The sequence below is a fragment of the Boleophthalmus pectinirostris genome, unplaced genomic scaffold (genome assembly GCF_026225935.1).
Source record: "Boleophthalmus pectinirostris isolate CB_2022bp ecotype Guang Dong unplaced genomic scaffold, ASM2622593v1 HiC_scaffold_2, whole genome shotgun sequence".
Taxonomy (NCBI): domain Eukaryota; kingdom Metazoa; phylum Chordata; class Actinopteri; order Gobiiformes; family Gobiidae; genus Boleophthalmus; species Boleophthalmus pectinirostris.
In genome coordinates, this window is record NW_026571152.1 from 34375106 (window position 1) to 34393042 (window position 17937).

The 17937-nt window shown below is 39.1% G+C and overlaps 1 protein-coding gene across 1 annotated transcript in view; it reads right to left on the minus strand.

Moving 5' to 3' along the window:
- abcc8 (ATP-binding cassette, sub-family C (CFTR/MRP), member 8) overlaps nt 1-17937 on the minus strand; it is a 169310-nt gene that overhangs the window by 71935 nt on the left and 79438 nt on the right. Inside the window, exons 13-17 of the mRNA XM_055155789.1 lie at nt 16968-17113; nt 8253-8367; nt 5663-5782; nt 5189-5261; nt 3959-4064 (exon numbers count right to left, since the gene is read on the minus strand). Coding sequence (XP_055011764.1) covers nt 3959-4064; nt 5189-5261; nt 5663-5782; nt 8253-8367; nt 16968-17113 — 560 coding nt within the window. The remainder of the gene's footprint in view (nt 1-3958; nt 4065-5188; nt 5262-5662; nt 5783-8252; nt 8368-16967; nt 17114-17937) is intronic.

Genomic DNA, 17937 nt, shown 5'->3' on the forward strand with positions numbered 1-17937 from the left:
GGGAGTATGGGGTCCGGGGCCCTTTGCTAAGGGCTGTCCGGTCCCTGTATGACCGGAGCAGGAGCTGTGTTCGCATTGCCGGCAGTAAGTCAGACCTGTTCCCGGTGCATGTTGGACTCCGCCAGGGCTGCCCTTTGTCACCGGTTCTGTTCATTGTATTTATGGACAGAATTTCTAGGCGCAGTCAGGGGCCGGAGGGGGTCCGGTTTGGGGACCACAGGATTTCATCTCTGCTGTTTGCGGACGATGTTGTCCTGTTGGCTTCATCGAACCAGGACCTGCAATGTGCACTGGGGCGGTTTGCAGCCGAGTGTGAAGCGGCTGGGATGAAGATCAGCTCTTCCAAGTCCGAGGCCATGGTTCTCGACCGGAAAAAGGTGGCTTGCCCTCTCCGGGTGGGTGGGGAGTCTTTGCCTCAAGTGGAGGAGTTCAAGTATCTCGGGGTCTTGTTCACGAGTGAGGGAAGGACGGAACGTGAGATTGACAGGCGGATCGGTGCAGCTTCGGCAGTGATGCGGTCGCTGTATCGGACCGTTGTGGTGAAGAGGGAGCTGAGTCGAAAGGCGAAGCTCTCGATTTACCGGTCAGTCTTCGTTCCTACTCTCACCTATGGTCATGAGCTCTGGGTAGTGACCGAAAGGACAAGATCGCGGATACAAGCGCTCGAAATGAGTTTCCTCCGCAGGGTGGCTGGGCGCTCCCTTAGAGATAGGGTGAGGAGCTCAGTCACACGGGAGGAGCTCGGAGTAGAGCCGCTGCTCCTCCACGTCGAGAGGAGCCAGTTGAGGTGGCTCGGGCATCTGTTCCGGATGCCTCCTGGGCGCCTCCCTCGGGAGGTGTTCCGGGCATGTCCCGCCGGGAGGAGGCCCCGGGGAAGACCCAGGACACGCTGGAGGGACTATGTCTCTCGGTTGGCCTGGGAACGCCTCGGGGTCCCCCCGGAGGAGCTGGAGGACGTGTCTGGGGTGAAGGAAGTCTGGGAGTCCCTGCTTAGGCTGCTCCCCCCGCGACCCGGCCCCGGATAAGCGGACGAAAATGGATGGATGGATGGATGGAAGTTACTAGCAATCCTACTTATAGCAAGCAAAAAAGCCATTACAAGAAAATGGCTGAGGGCGGATCCTCCATCAGTAGAGGAGTGGATAGAAATAGTTTTTGAGATTTATGTGATGGAAAAGCTGTCTTTTACCCTCCAGAACCAAAGGGACTTATTTTATGAAACATGGACGAAATGGACTGAGTATGTGAAACCTCTCAGATCGGACTTTATTTGAAAATGATTAGCGTACATACATCTTGATTGATATTTCATTGAACAACTGTAACGGCACTCTTCTCCTCTGTGTTTGTTTGTTTGTTTGTTTGTTTTTTCAGTTTGGTTTAATTTTGTTCTGTATAATTGAAAAATTTAAAAAAAATAAAAATTATATAAAAAAAAAAAAAAAACTAGATCTAAACAGGACTAAACCAGATATAAACCAGAACTAAAACCAGAACTAAAATCAGGACTAAAACCAGAACTAAAACCAGGACTAAAACAGGTCTAAACTAAGTCTAAACCAGGTCTCAACAAGGACTAAACCAGGTCTAAACCAGGACTAAACCAATTTTTGAAAAGGAAACAACATTATAATATAGATCAGAAAATAGCGTAATATGAGCACTTTAAAATTGTGTGTTTTAGCTTTCAGTTGCAACCAAATGAAGCTCATCGAGGGTAGCCGTTATAGCAGCGAATCTGCAACCACAGACCGTATTCGGAAATTCAAGCTTGATACCAAAGAACCAATCAGGACTGAGACTGTTGAAGGTAAACCCCCCTCCTGCTCACACTGATGGTTTGGCAGGGAGCAGGTGCTTAGGAACAAGGCTGTCACTCAACCTGTTCATAACGCTCACAAGAGCAACCTTGAGGAAAACAGGAACTGGACTGGTCTGTCTTTAATGTTCATGTCTTGATTTAGGGATCCAACAGCGAAATAAAAACACCAGGACCATGTACAATAGGTTACCGTATTTTTCGGATTATAAGGTACAATATCAATAATGTTGAATTCTCTCATTTATTTTCATACATTAGGTGCACTGGATTATAAGGTGCATTAAGCGAAACAAGCGGACGACACTTGAGACTGATCCTTAGCCCAGGCGTCCACGATCCATTGGCAGATCGTGGTGTTTGACCAGCGTTGCCTCCCTGTCTTTGTGAATGTGTATTATGAATGTGAATGTGGGTGGATAATTTAAGTTTGAATTTTTATTTCCTACGAGGATGACTCAAATATACATTGAGTAATAATGTGTTTCATGCAGCTTTGCACACATTTGTTTACATTTTACAGAAACAAACCTTAAAACCACATGGCTAATTTGCATAAACTATAAGCTCTAAAAAAACAGCTCACTCCTTGTGCGCTGATGCGGTCAGCTCTTGTCAGACTAACTAACAGACCCTAACTCCATGATGTTCCTGACTACGGTAGCTGTAATGCTCCAACAACTCATCATGTGGTGCGGCTTCGTAGTTTACCAAAGTCGTATTAAAACATTTTGACAGATTTTTGAGCGCCGTGTACCACATAAAATCGATTCGAGGTCAGTAAGCACAACCACAATTAATACATAAGGCACACCAGATTATAAGGCGCACTGTCGATTTTTTTGAAAATTAAAGGATTTTAAGTGCACCTTATAGTCAGAAAAATACGGTAATATGAACATTTTAAGACCAAAATGACGAGGCTCACAGCAGCAGTTACAGAGAGAGAGGGGTGAAAGCTTTTCAATAGAAAGTGAATTGCAACCAGAGCTCAAAAGAACCACTTCCTATCTGGAACGCAGCAGCTAGAATGTTACCTATGTTCATTTACATACAGTCTATAGTTTGATAAAATTGCTGTACATTCACACTGCATTCATTTGTATGCGTGATACACAAGAGGATGACATGCTCACTCTCCAGCTGATTTACCATGACCAGAAGACCTCAAGTTGTCAGCCTGCCCCAGATACTCTCTGTGTTGGATAATGCGTCCACTCTCAGAATAAAAACACTCACATTTTCACTCAAATTCCAGGACAAGCTGTCCTTTAACTGGCAACAAAATGAACTTGTCATCTGCTTTTGAAATTTGAATATTTGTCCTGGGCATCATTTTGGCTACACATTTCTCAATCTTGATTTATTTAAAGATATATTTATTTATTATTTATTTCTTACTGGATTCAGTATGTGTTTTCATGCATGTAGTTTTCAATTTTAACCACAATCAGCTACCAATGGAGGAAGAAATTTATCGAAGATAATTTGTTCCATCAGATTTTGAATTTTAAACACCGCTGAATTTCTCGCTTTGGATTTTTTTACTCTGAAAAAACATGTTTGAATTATTTTTATTCTGAATAATTTTTATACTTGAAATTGTAAGTATATTTTTTCAAACTGTTTAAAATTCAATATTTAAAAAAATTATCTTTTAAATATTCAGCACAAATATTTTCAAGCCCTCAAATTCAATGTCTTAGCACTCTGCTGTGAAAATTTTCTCTGCAAATTTTACACAATTCTGACTGTTGAATTTGAGAGCTTGAAAATATATGTGTTGAATATTTAAAAAGGTGATTTTTTTTTTATTATATTGAAAAAGTATACTTAAAATTTCAGCAACTAAAATCCAGAATAAAAATAATTCAAACATCTTTAACATTCAAACAATTCACGCGAGAAATTCTAAATCTGATGGAACAAATGATCTTCTATAGAAATTAGTACTGTAGTTTATGAGGTGAAAAGATCGACCTCGACATTTAGTTTGGAATAATTAAACTAATTTTATGAATTATACAAAATCTGAACCATGGCCAAAGCGCTTAACAATTTTAACAACATATTATTATTTCTTTTGAATTATGAAAACTCCTCAAAATAATTTTAATTAATAAATAGAGCAAATCTGACCTGTTCCACACGACCTGTCCTGAGACTCGCTGCATCTCTCCGAGCGCCGCCAATAACAGAGATGATTTCCCACAACCCACCTGGCCCACGATCATGGTCAGTTTACCTGAGAGACAGAAAAGGGAAAATATGATTAGACAGGGATTAGACTGAAAAGTGAAAAGCTTGTGTATACATGTATCCTGAATTTCGGACTTTTGGTCATCGAGCAATGCATACTGGGAAGAGTGCTCTGAAAAAGTGAGCATCAAACCGCCATGTTTGATTTCCCAGTGGGATGCGTCTATTGTCAAAGCTGATCTTTTCAAGTCTTTTGAACCATATCGCTTTTGTTTCTGGTTCTGATATTGTCATATTTTAGTTTTTGGATTTGGACATCGTAATTGTGTGGTTGTTTGATGTCCTGAAAGCGGAAAATGGCTCGAGAAACGGTCTTCGGAAGTTTGCGGACTCCATAATGCAAAAGTCAATCAGATGTGTGTGACTGCAAATGTTCCCTTCCCAACGGAATTGAACAATAGTGAAAGGTGAAGGCAATGGGCAGGCTTGATACACAGGAAGGACGAAAAAGATAACCTTTGACTGTCTAAGAAATCATCCTGAGTTTGCAGCGAACATTTCGTATGTGCAGCACTCAACCATCAAATTTAAAAAGTCAACGCCAAAGCGAAAGGCACCAGCTGTTCGCCAAGAAACACCTTCCAATGCAAAGTGACCAAGATGATGTTGCTGTAAAGACAGTCGAACAGTTGAAGTGCGAGCTCGGCCTGCTTGTCATCAGTACCTCTCGCTTTACAAACGGGATTTTGCTTTATTGGCTGCCCATCGCCTTCACCTTTCACTATTTTTCAATTCCGTTGGGAAGGGAAACAGTTTGGACGGAGGTTTGCAGTCACACAGATCTGATTCCCTTCTGCAGTTATGAAGTTCGCAAACTTCTGAAGTCCATTTTCAGCTGTTAGGACATCCAACAACCACACAATTACGATGTCCAAATCCAAAAACTAAAATATGACAATATCAGAACCAGAAACAAAAGCGATATGGTTCAAAAGACTTGAAAAGATCGGCTTTGACAATAGACGCATCCCACTGGGAAATCAATCATGGCAGTTTGATGCTCACTTTTTTGGAGGACCCTTCCCAGTATGCATTGTGTGATGACCGGAAGTCCGAAATTCAGGATGCATGTATTGGAAAATAACATAAATAGGAGAATCCAGCGCTCACCAAAAGGAATCTTGATGTCTACGTTTGACAGAGTTGGTGGTCCGTCTGTCCAGGTAAAGTAGCCGCTTGTTATCTGGGGAAAAAAAACACAAGATTTTACATTTGTTGTCATATTGTTTTCATCATTGTCCATTAACATGCACTGTTCCAAATCAATAAATCAATCAATAATGTGCTGAAAGTTAGTTTTCTTCTGCCAAAAATATGCATCATTCATAACATAATAATATAAAGCTGCAATGATAAAATTTAATTGCAAAAATAAAAGTTAGAGTGGCATATTAGTGTCTTATCTTTCACTTTAAAAAAAAATTATACTCCAAATAATGTACTTTTTGACAATTTTCCAAACATAGCTGTCTGAAATGATTGCAAGTAGAATCTATTCTCATACACACAAATATATCAGATAAATTAAAATAATTCAGTAGTAGAAATATGAATACTAAAGGGTTTTTCAGTCCATCCTCTGACCCTGATGCATGTGTCCTGGTCTGTGTCTTGGGACGGTCCGTCTCCGTCACACTGTCCTGCTGAACCAAAGCTGTTCCAGTCGTCTCTGGGGGGACGTTTCCTGTTCACCACCTTCAGCGGCTGTGAGGATTTGGGGACAGACTTAGACTGAGGTCGAGGTTTCACAAGGTTTAAATCACATTAAAGGGTAAATACAGGGGAGGGGAGGGCACAGGGGCATTTTTTAGCAAATCTATTATTATAACATGTCAGTGTAATTAAAGGAGACATATTATGAGAAATCGACTTTGAAGAGTGTTTCTAAACTCCATCCATATTTCAGGTAGAGCTGCTAAACTGGGCAGTACTGGAGGATTAAAGGAGAGAGTGAGGGGAGAGGAGTATTACAACAGTGTAATCAGTAAGTAATTCTAGTAAAACATCATGTATAGGGGTAAAAATGTATACCACACATTAAAATCACCAGACAAAATCAGGCCTAACTGCTGGTATAAATGTCAACCATTTCTGCCAATACTCTTCAAATCCACCTGCTGCTTGTTTGTGCCAAAATGGCTACGTGACACTGTTGAATCCTTCATGTATCACTGGTTTAAAAAATGTATAAACTGAGGAGCTAAGTATGGAGCAGTAGCTGTGTATTAATCTCACACAGGAAGATCGATTCCGGCGATATTTGTGAGTTCATTAGTGAATCCATCTTGGCACTCACTGGTGAAACAGGAAAGCGTCCAAATGCGACGCAGCACTAAGGTTTGTGCAGAAGCCAAAGGTGAAGCGCCCAAATGAACCAAAACAAACATGGTGATGCCAACAACCTATTTTAGCATTAATACCATAGACCAGGGGTGTCAAACTCATTTTGGTCTGGGGTCTGTATCCAACCTACTTTGATCCCAAAGGGACCAAAAAAATAAATAAAATTTAATAAAAAATGGCAAATGTTTGTGCAGAGAAATGCAAATCAATACCGAAATCTTTTTTAATTGATGAACTCTTTCTTTTACAAAATATTATAATATTATGAACAACCTGAAACTTGAAGAAAAATGAAATTTTAACACGTTTTAGCATTAACTTGTACGCAAATAGGAATAAGTCAATTTTTCTTGGAAAATCCTGCACTCAGCGTCCACTTTTCTCATTTTTGACATTTTGCTGATGAGGGTCTTCATTCGTGCTGCTCTGGTGGGAGGCGTCCACGCACAGAGGCACTGCAGAAGCTGCTATGCTAAACACAGCAGAAAATTACCAATATTTTAATTGAAAATATAATTAAAATATTTTAGGAGAAAATCACCCGAGGGCCTGATTAAAGGTCTTGGAGGGCCGGATCCGGCCCCTGGGCCGTATGTTTGACACCAGTGCCCTGTTTTTTATTATTGTTTATATTTTTTGTAGCATTTTTTCCGTAGTTTTGCTTTTGTAAGTTAGTTATGTTTTTGTAGCTGATTGTTGCCCTCATTTCCGGCAGGAGCTGTTAAATGTGCAAGCCCGGCACTGCCTCTTTCTCTCGCTCTCTCCTCTTCCTTCGTCGCTGCACCTCACAGCCTTTCTGGCTCCCCTGCTCCTTCATTTTGGTAGTTTTTTGTTAGCCATTATCCTTTTGTTTTGACCTGGTGGGACCGGCTGTTCTGTTTTTGTTTTTCTGTTGGGTTTAGGTTTGTTGGGTTTTTTTTGTCTTTAGTTACAGGTGCTGGCACCAGGTTGGCCTGGTGTAGCACCTTTTTGTTTTGTTTGGCCAGCTCATCAGGTCTACCTTTCTGTTGTTACTTTTTCTTTGTTCTTTTTGGGCACGGGTTAAGGGTTTCTCTTTTGGTTCAAAAACATCTACAAATCTAATCCTTAACTTGGTTTCCGTGTCCTTGTTAAGTATGCTGGGACTCTTTTTTTTTTTTTTTTGGCCGTAACAGGTCAATACAGACTATTTTAGATGCAAAAAACCCAAGGCACTCACTGGTTAAAACAAAATGTCATTATTAATTTACGGCATGTGTTAATGGACAAAGTCCAGATGCGTATTTTAACCAGTGAGTGCCTTGGGTTTTTTGCATCTTTAAATTGAATTCCCTTCCCCAAAGAGCAGCACTATGTTCTTTCTACTGTGTATTATCCTCTGGAGGCCCAGGAAGCGCTCCTTTTGAAACTTTTTTACAGACTATTTTATTTTTAATTTGTGAAAAATGAGGAGAAGGTAAACATTTTGCGCGTGAGTGGTTAGGAGAGATGTCTGGATGTAACTAAAGTTTGATTTTTTTTGTCTTGTTCCGCTGATGTGACGCTTCGACCAATCAGAATCAAAGAGTTGTCGTGACACGTTTTACGATCACTTTCACTGAGCGCTGTTCCAGATCGATAATGTGTAGAACTCAATTCACAGTGAGACACATCAGTCTGCCGTGAGCTGGGTTTGCTGTGCATTGGGGAGTAGGGAAAACCGGAATTTTCAGAGCAATCCTGCACAATAAAGATTACTCCAGCATGCATAAATCAGTAATAATAATAACTCTGCATGTCATAATTGTACCAGAAAAAGCATAATATGTCTTCTTTAACCGGCAGGTTGCTGCGATAGTGAACATGAACTCACCACGGCCTGATACTTGTTTTGGTTGTGATTGCTGGAGGTGGACGTCACCATGGCGCTGGGCTCCTGTTCATCTCCAATCTCGTCACTGGAGAAAAATTCACTGAGTTTCTGAACACTGCAGAGAGAAATAGAAAGTAATTAGTGTTCGTGGTTTTATTGGACTCTAAAAAGCACATTCAAAGCAGTAACCCGCCAGAGCATCACATGTAATGGAGCTCAATATGTAATTTAGGTCAATAGGACGTGTTACAGAGATAAGGGCTTCCTCCAGCTGCGTCAGTGCCAGATAAAGAAATCGATGGGAAACAGTTAAGTAATAATGGGCCTGTTTACACTTCTATTGCATCAGTGTCTGACATTTAGCCTTCAACTGAATTCATCAGCCAAAACACAATAAAACTGCACACACAAATCCACTACAGGTTATTAGTATTGTATCGTCAAAAGTCATGGCCCATCACAATATATCGAATTACAAGTCTCTTCGCTTAAATGCACAGAGGGAACTACACAGACCATGATCCTTTGCTCCATTTCAGTGCAGACAACATGAAGAAGTAACACATTTAATCTCAACTCTTTGGATTATGACAGAACAAAAGGCTTGTCAAGGCATTTTAAAAAAGGAAAAAGTAGCATATTCACAATTTGAACAACGTTACTGTCCTACAAGTTTTATCAAAATGTCTTATCCAACGATTTAAGAGGGACAGTTCGTAATTTTGGACATAGGACCTCATTTCCTAGTGAGCCAGAGTGTTGGAGGCGTGTGGAGACACTTTTTTAAATATTCCATCCAGTCTTTGTATTTGCAGAGGTCGCTGGTGCTAGGCTAGTGCATGTCAATGGCCATAGTTATCCTGCCACTAAAGATAGAATAGACTGATAGAATAATGTTTGAAATAAAACCAACCCTGCATCGCATGAATCGTTGCATGTTGAGGGACTATTTTCTCATATATCAATCCACCACTGCCAAACTTTCTATCAGGAAGTACAACTCACTCCTGCTGCTCAGACATAAATCCTTCAAATGGAAGGTTGGTTTTACTTCTAACATTATTCTAACAACACAGACATTTACATCAACAGTCTGGTGTAATAATAGTTTTGCTTCGGGTGTTTTGTGGAGTGGGTAAGACTGTTTTTAGTGGCAGGATAACTATGGCCATTGACATGCACTAGTCTAGCACCAGTGACCTCTGCAAATACAAGGACTGGATGAAATATTTAAAACAGTGTCTCCACACGTCTCCAACACTCTGGCTCACTAGGAAATGAGATCCTATGTCCAAAATTCTGAACTGTTTCCTTAAGAGTGATGCAAATCTAGCTCTGTTGTCAGCAATTTATTCAAAACAGAAAATATTAGCAAAAGTGCTCCAAATATTACCAATACACACGGAGCTGAAACAGAGTTCATTATATTTGATTATATTTATTAAAGTTTTGCTAAAAAAAAATAAAATTAAATAAAAATAAATAAATAAATAAATAAAAATTACATTTCCCAGTCTGACCATATTTTAGATTAAAATTTTTGTTTGAGATTTCCAGAACTGTTACCTAGCAACCATGTCGTACGCTGGGCCAAAACTCCTCTAATGTGCACAGAGATTAATATTTGACAAATACAGTTATAAGAAAATACCTTTATTTTGTGGAAAATAATGTTTAAAGTGTCAGAAATGTGTTTCTTCAGCAAATTGATCTCCCAAGTGTGATGCAATCAGTGTTTTAAAACTCCCTACTTTGTGCAATTTTCAACACATTTTCCAACTTTTCTTCACAAATTGCTTCTTGATTGCTATAAAACATATAAACAAACATCTGTAATTAAAACAAGTATTATCCCACCAACTACACAAAACATTTGAGATAAAAACCTGTCACTTGAATTGAAATTTCAACAAGCAGCCCTGGATATGCCTCATTATGTCCCACACCTGATGTAATACAAAACAGAATATTTCAGACTCTTGCATAACGGCTAAAAACAGACAAGTGGACTTTCTTTTCAGGCTCTAGTTCTTTTCAGTATTTCATGGTGTCTTTGTCGACCAAAATTTGTATTAAAACTTTTGTATTAAGATTATAAGGATTTATATGGGACAAGAGCAGAAAAAAGAAGTGAGTAGGTTTAGCTGAAGATTTTGTATTTTTTGGTATTTGTGTAAAAACTCAGATTAACCTCATTTATTTATTTTATTTATGTATTTATTTATCTGTGAATGCAACAATTTTGAGATCTTTTGCCACGCCCACTTTTTAATTAACTAATCAATTTGCAGAACATGTCTGTAGTCCAACAAGAATTTCTTTAGTCAACTACTGCCCTACTTTCTATTTAGGCTGAGTTCTTCTCTCAAACAGAAAACACGCTGTTGCACCTTGTGATGTCATGTGGTATTACAAGTGCTCCACTGTGTTTTTAAACAGGGTTTCAAAATGGCTGTCCATTCAAGTCACCGGGCCGAGTTCAATGGCGCATGATTCCAGATTCGCCTTTAGCCCTGTGAGGTACTTCTGGTGGCTCTGGGCATATTGAGGATGTGCAGTAGTGCTCTTTTCTCCCGTGGGTGCACATACGGAGCTCGGGCTCATATATCTCGTGTATCACGTGATCGCTTTGACCAATCAGAGCAAGAGGAACTAGAGCAGAACAGAGTAGAGTCGGAGCTAACGATTCTAAAGCGTTTTTTTTTAAGACAGCTGAAGGATTTGGAGCTGAGAAAAAGTTTATGGTCTAAAAATCAGGTAAGTCAGGTAAATCAGGTAAAAAAGGTAAAAATCTTCAACAAATCCGACATTTTTGAAAGTAGTTGGTGCCCAGTCAGCTGAACACAAGCTGTTTGTGATTGCGCTTAATGAGAAAAATCCTTTCTCATCACAGGGGATTTTTTCCACTTTTTTCCGTACCAGTGAGTGGCCACTACATCAACTGAAGGCAGCTACAAGCAGCAACACCCTATCCAGTTATTTTAATAGATCCATGCTCCTTACACCCTCACTTGAATCATTTGGACAATTTCAGCCCTGGAATTTCTCTGCTTAACAAAAGGTAAATATCGCAAGGTGGAACAGAGCATTTTGAGTTTTGGAGATGCATTTGCAGATACACAGAAACACACAATAGGTTTGAGAGCTTTTGCCTAGTTGAGTACGAATTTCTTAAGTTGAATACTGCCCTACTTTCTATGCTGGTTTCTGACTGAGAACTCCAGATATAAATAGAATTACATTATGAGTATTTTGATCATTTATTTCAAAACTCAAAGGTCAAAACTGAGAGTGTGATTCATGGAAAATGTCACAAACCTGGTGTTATTAAAAAAGCAAATAGGGTCATTTATCTGCTGCCAAACCTGGAATGAACTTTTGTATGAATTTGTTATTTGCAAATCCATATATTTTCCAGGGTTTAGAGTCGTTATCTGAGAAAATGATTCAGCAGACTCAGTGAAATGAAGCAGCAGCAGTGGAAATGGGGGCTATAAAAGACTGATGGAGACAGGACCACCATAAACCAAAGCTCTTCAGGAATACACGCCACATGTGACAGACTGATGGGTCACATGTGCAGTCGTAATGTAGGTCAATAATGTTCATTCAGCTCTATGGAGAGAGGGAGGGTAGACTTAGACACACTGGCCTGTATATCTCTCTATATATATAACTCAAATATTTCATACCAAGTCCCACCAAAGACATGATTACTTTCTTTATAAACAGATCTAAATCAAGTCTATAACACGACTATGGAGCTCAACATTCCCACCCACTTTCTTCACAGTCAATTTTCCATTCATTTTTTCCATAGACTTTTGGAAAAACTCAAATATTAAAGGGACAGTCCAGAATTTTGGACATAAGATCTCATTTCCTAGTGAGCCAGAGTGTTGGAGACGTGTGAAGACACTTTTTTAAATATTCCATCCAGTCCAGTATTTGCAGAGGTCACTGGTGCTAGGCTAGTGCATGTCAATGGCCATAGTTATCCTGCCACTAAAAACAGTCTTACCCACTCCACAAAACACCCGAAGCAAAACTATTATTACGCCAGACTATCGATGTAAATGTCTGTGTTCATAGAATAATGTTTGAAATAAAACTAACCTTGCATCACATGAATCATCGCATGTTGAGGGACTATTTTGTCATATATCAGTCTGCCGCTGCCAAGCTTTCTATCAGGAAGTACAACTCACTGCTGCGGACTGTCCCTTCAAAAGTTTAATGACATTGCAAAGGTTAAACAGCTACGTGTTGAGTTCTATCCATAACGCGGTTATTTTAAGCCCAGAAAGCGCATTTAAAAACAAGACTTTTTAACACTTTATAAAGAAAGACTTTTAAATAAAGAAGATTTTAAATAAAATCACAGGTCTTGTGCTCATTTGTCATCACATAGCTGATTATGCCTAAGATTTCTAACTTGTAATATTATATTTTTTGTGAAATGTCTGGGAAAAATTTATGAGAAATTTAGTGCAAGAAGGAATTAAAGTGCTTATATCGCACTATTTTCTGATCTGTTATAATGTTGTTTCCTGATTATAAACATAACTGGTAGGGGTGTACCAATATCCAAGTCTCACGATACAACATTGTCACGATATGAACCTTCACGGTACAATATTTTTTGCGATATCGTGGGAAAGCTCATGATAGGGATGTAACAATATCCAAATTTCTCGGTACAATATTTTCACAACATACATCTCACGGTATGATATTTATTGTAATATTTTGTGGAGGCTTACAAAAAACCTGTTAATAATATTGTGGACCATCACAATATATGGAATTACAAGTCTCTTAAATTAAGAGTTATGGTGCAGCAAAAGAAGACAGAGGGAACTACATAGACCATGATCCTTTGCACCATTTCAGTGCAGACTACAAGAAGAAATAACAGTTCTAAGCACTTTTAAGTCTTAGTTCTTTGGATTAAGTTTTGTCAAGGCATTTTAAGAGGAAAAAACAGCATATACACTGTGGAGCATTCTAGACAAAGCAATCACATCTCCATCAAAACAAACGGACCGTCCAGCTCTCCAAGAAAAATTTCATAGTGCACCTTTGATGTATCAATCAATTGCTATTTTTATTTTTATGCTGTGTATGCAACCACATAAAAATAAATTTACTGGCAAATCTGATCTAAAAAGCCCAAAATAGCCATCTCAAAGGATCACACACGCTCTCTATAGCTAAAAATACGCAATTAAAAATGCCAAAATATACAAACCCCAAAATGTTATCTTGTATGTGCAGTTTCTCTAAGCTTCCAAACTCAGTGATGTGTTCATTAATCAGACTCATAACAAACTGAACCCATTTTCAGTGTAGTCTTTTGCTCTCGTGTTTCAAACTCTTGTCACACTTATAGAAATCTCCACAGATCTGCTCCACTTTTGAGGAGCCGAGGTCCTGGAGCCTCACCATTAAAAACAAACAGACGAAAAAGCTGCTCAGGAAAAACGTCAAGTGCCATTCAAGCCTCTTTTTGTAGAACAACTTTTCCAGCATAAATATTTATCACAATTTTACATCAGTCAAGCAGAAATTAAAGTAGGCCTACATACAAGTCAGATCTACGGAGAGGAATCTCAGAATGCCTGTTTTTCATGGTATTTTTAAGCAATAAAAACATCTCACAGTCATATCCCCGTTGCAGTTTGTGGAAAAAGTTGAGAAGAAAAGTACAAATATACTAGCCTCATTCATCAGCTGGTTTCACTTTGTGGAAACCGTGTTACCTTGCAGCATTAGGATTCGTTCACTCGACAGTAGGCGGGTACTTTTTTAAATTTAACCAGTCGCTGCTGTTTGGTCGTGACGTATGTAATGTGCCTGCTAATGGGGCTGACTGGTATATTTAGCTTTTCCAAAATCCCGTAGGAAGAAGGGCAATAATGTCTTTCCCCTTGATGAAATTCACCAAACATTCTCTTTGTTCCGGCTTTAAATCCTCGATCTCGGGAATCGTTCCTAACACAGAATATATGGCTCTTCGCTGATTGGCTGGTGGTTGGACTCGCACTTCCAGGGTTCTTGCAAACCGTCTAGTGTATTCCGATTCCTGACCTAGTTGCTGGAGAGAAATTAAATTGAGCAGAGGCACTAGGTGGCGCCAGGCTGGCTACAAAAATACAGGAAGTAGTGCTGAGTTCTGAAGCAGAGTAGGCCAATCTCTATCTATGTCATCAACACTGAAAAATTCCATACAAAATGCAGAGATAAGGAAAGCATTTTTTCTGGCAGTTTAAAGGTCCTATATTACACAGAACTGACTCTTGTGAGTTTTACACCTAAACTCCTCTAATGTGCACTGAGATTAATATTTGACAAATACAATTATAAGAAAATACCTTTATTTTGTGGAAAATAATGTTTAAAGTGTCAGAAATGTGTTTCTTGAACAGAATTCTCCCAAGTGTGATGCAATCAGTGTTTTAAAACTCCCTACTTCGTGCAATTTTCAACACATTTTCCAACTTTTCTTCACAAATTGCTTCTTGATTGCTATAAAACATATAAACAAACATGTATAATTAAAACAGGTATTATCCCACCAACTACACAAAACATTCAAGATAAAAACCTGTCACTTGAATTGAAATTTCAACAAGCAGCCCTGGATATGCCTCATTATGTCCCACACCTGATGTAATACAAAACAGAATATTTCAGACTCTTGCATAATGGCTAAAAACAGACAAGTGGACTTTCTATTCAGGCTCTAGTTCTTTTCAGTATTTCATGGTGTCTTTGTCGATCAAAATTTGTATTAAAACTGTTGTATTAAGATTATAAGGATTTATATGGGACAAAAGCAGAAAGAAGAAGTGAGTAGGTTTAGCTGAAGATTTTGTATTTTTTGGTATTTGTGTAAAAACTCAGATTAACCTCATTTATTTATTTTATTTATGTATTTATTTATCTGTGAATGCAACAATTTTGAGAGCTTTTGCCACGCCCACTTTTTAATTAACTAATCAATTTGCAGAACATTTGTTTGTAGTCCAACAAGAATTTCTTTAGTCAACTACTGCCCTACTTTCTTCTCTCAAACAGAAAACACGCTGTTGCACCTTGTGATGTCATGTGGTATAATGTTTTAATGTTGTTACCTCCTCAAAAACCATACCTGCAGTTGTGTTTTGCTTCATTCACATGTTTGAGTAATCCTTTATTATTAGTTATTTGTTAATGTTCATATGACCCTTTTTTATTAGAGTTTTATTGAATCTGTTCTTGCATTTTGTACTGTCTGTTGGACTGATGCCGTCTCTATGTGGCAGGTAAAATTGTCGGCTTACAGCAGTCCCAGCTAGAGGAAATCTACAACCAAAAGGTGATTTGCAAGGCCCAATAAATAATGGAGAACCCTGACCATCCGCTCTGTGAAGAGTTAAACCTCCTTCCTTCAGGGCAGCGTCTGAGCACGCCCCGGATCAGGACTCAGAGAGCTCAGACTTCTTTTATTTCTGAAGCATAACTATGATGAATGCTCTCTCATAGCTTGGATCAGTCATGGTGAAATGTGATTACATCTTCTGTTCTTTTTTGTTTTTTGCCTGTTTCTAAGGGAATGTTTGTCTGCACTGTTGAGCTAGGGTTAAGATGTGCTTTAGTGTGTTATTGAATTGTATTGTATGTCTACTGTTTGTGTGACACTGCTGCACAACAATTTCCCTCTGGAGCAGGACTAAAGTTGAAAGTTAGTCTGTCTATATCTCCCAAGCTCCAAATGCTTTGTTCCACCTTGTGATGTCGTCTAGTGGTAGTTTTCAAGTTAACAGCAGAGATTGGAAATTACAGGGCTGACATTATCCAAATGATTCTAAGGTCTATGGATCTTAAAAACACAGTGGAGCATGTGTGAATGAAACAAACACAACTTCTGAGGTGATGAGGACAGAGGCGGTGCTACCATTAGGCAACAGTAGACGGCAGCCTAGGGTCCCCAAACCTAGAGGGGCCCCCAACCAATTGCCCTCAGTGCCACTAATGGTCGAGGAATCAGAGCAATTTGATTTATGACTGAATATGAATATGACATTTAATGAGAGCGATTTACTTGTAAACTAGAAAACACAATTATAATAGTATCTTACTGTCAAATCTGTTTTAACTGTCAAAGCATTCTCCTCTTTCTCATTAGAATGGACTAGTCAGTTTGACCCTGATTTGAACATAATCATAATCATATGTAACGGATGTAAACAAAAATATAACTGTAGCAACAAAAAAATAAAGCTACTTTCAGCTCTGGCTATCTAGTAGGCTACCAAACTAATAAAACAAGTTTCCAATCCACCCAAATTCAAAATAGATGTGCGTGTCTCACTAACATTGGGAAAAAGTGGATTCTGTGGCTTATTATGGGTCCTAAACTCAACTTCACCTACGGCCCCCAAATTGTTAACTCTGCCACTGGATGAGGAAACAAGATTATAACAGATCTGTGTTATAATGATTTGATTTAACAAAAAAAAACTTTAATTGTTTTGGCCCCTGTACACATTATAATTGTTATGGTAACAGTTAAATAATTACCTCTACATTTGTCATATCTGCTGCCCATGTCTCGCCAGGAAGTAAAATTGTAAACGTCACCAAAATTTACCAGAACAAGGCAATATTTTTAGTAAATTTTTTTTATAAAATAATGTTAACTGAGTATATTTTAGTGCAGTTTGGGCTTACCTCACCAGAGCCTTGACAGTGGAGCGGACCACGGTGGAGAGCAGGAAGAGGGGGGTGACCAGGATGTGGAAGAGGGACAGAGAGGCAAAGGCCACAGCTGGGGACAGATCTGCATCCTCCGAGATGTGAACGTGAACCACAAAAGTCTGCACGAGATCACGGAGATGATGAGCATGGGGAGAATACAGTACAGAGACACAACACGGGGTGGAAATGTATTTTAAAGCTCTTATATGACACAAAATGGATTCGTGTGAGCTTTAAGACATGATATAATGTTCTTACCTGATCAAAAACAGACCTGGAGTTGTGTTTTGTTTCATTCACACATGTTTGAGTAACCCTTTATTATTAGTCTGTTTACATCTCCAAAGCTAAAAATGCTCTGTTCCACCTTGCGATGTCATGTGGTGGGAGTTAACATCTGCCTTTGTTCAGTAGAGAGTGGAAATTCTAGGGCCGAAATGATGCGCTGATGCAGTTCAGCTTCTGTCGGACTAAAGGACACAACTCATCTTCTTTCTGCGACAGAGGATGTGCTGCTGATGGTGAGTCTGTTCTGTGCTTCTATCGTGTTGGAGATGGTTTATGTGAAACTTTTCAGAGATTTTAAGTCTGCAGGTCATACGCATAGACCATATAGTGGTGTGGCTTTGTACTAAAGTCATACTAAAACATTTTGATAATACAATAATGTCGTATACCCTGCTAAAATCCTGAGAAGGTTTAACAGTATCAAAACTTGGATATCGCGCAAACCTAATCACAAGGTGTAAGACAGCATTTTGAGTATGTAGACAATAGGGATGGGCATGATTAGTCGATTAATCGATAATTGATCATTAAGAATTTCATCGATTATGTTAATTTTAATCGACAAACTGAATGTAGGTTGCTGGGCGTAGCGTGACCAAACAGGGGTCCGTACATGTAGCTCTCTGTACTCAGAAGGAGCGAGCAGACACAGTCG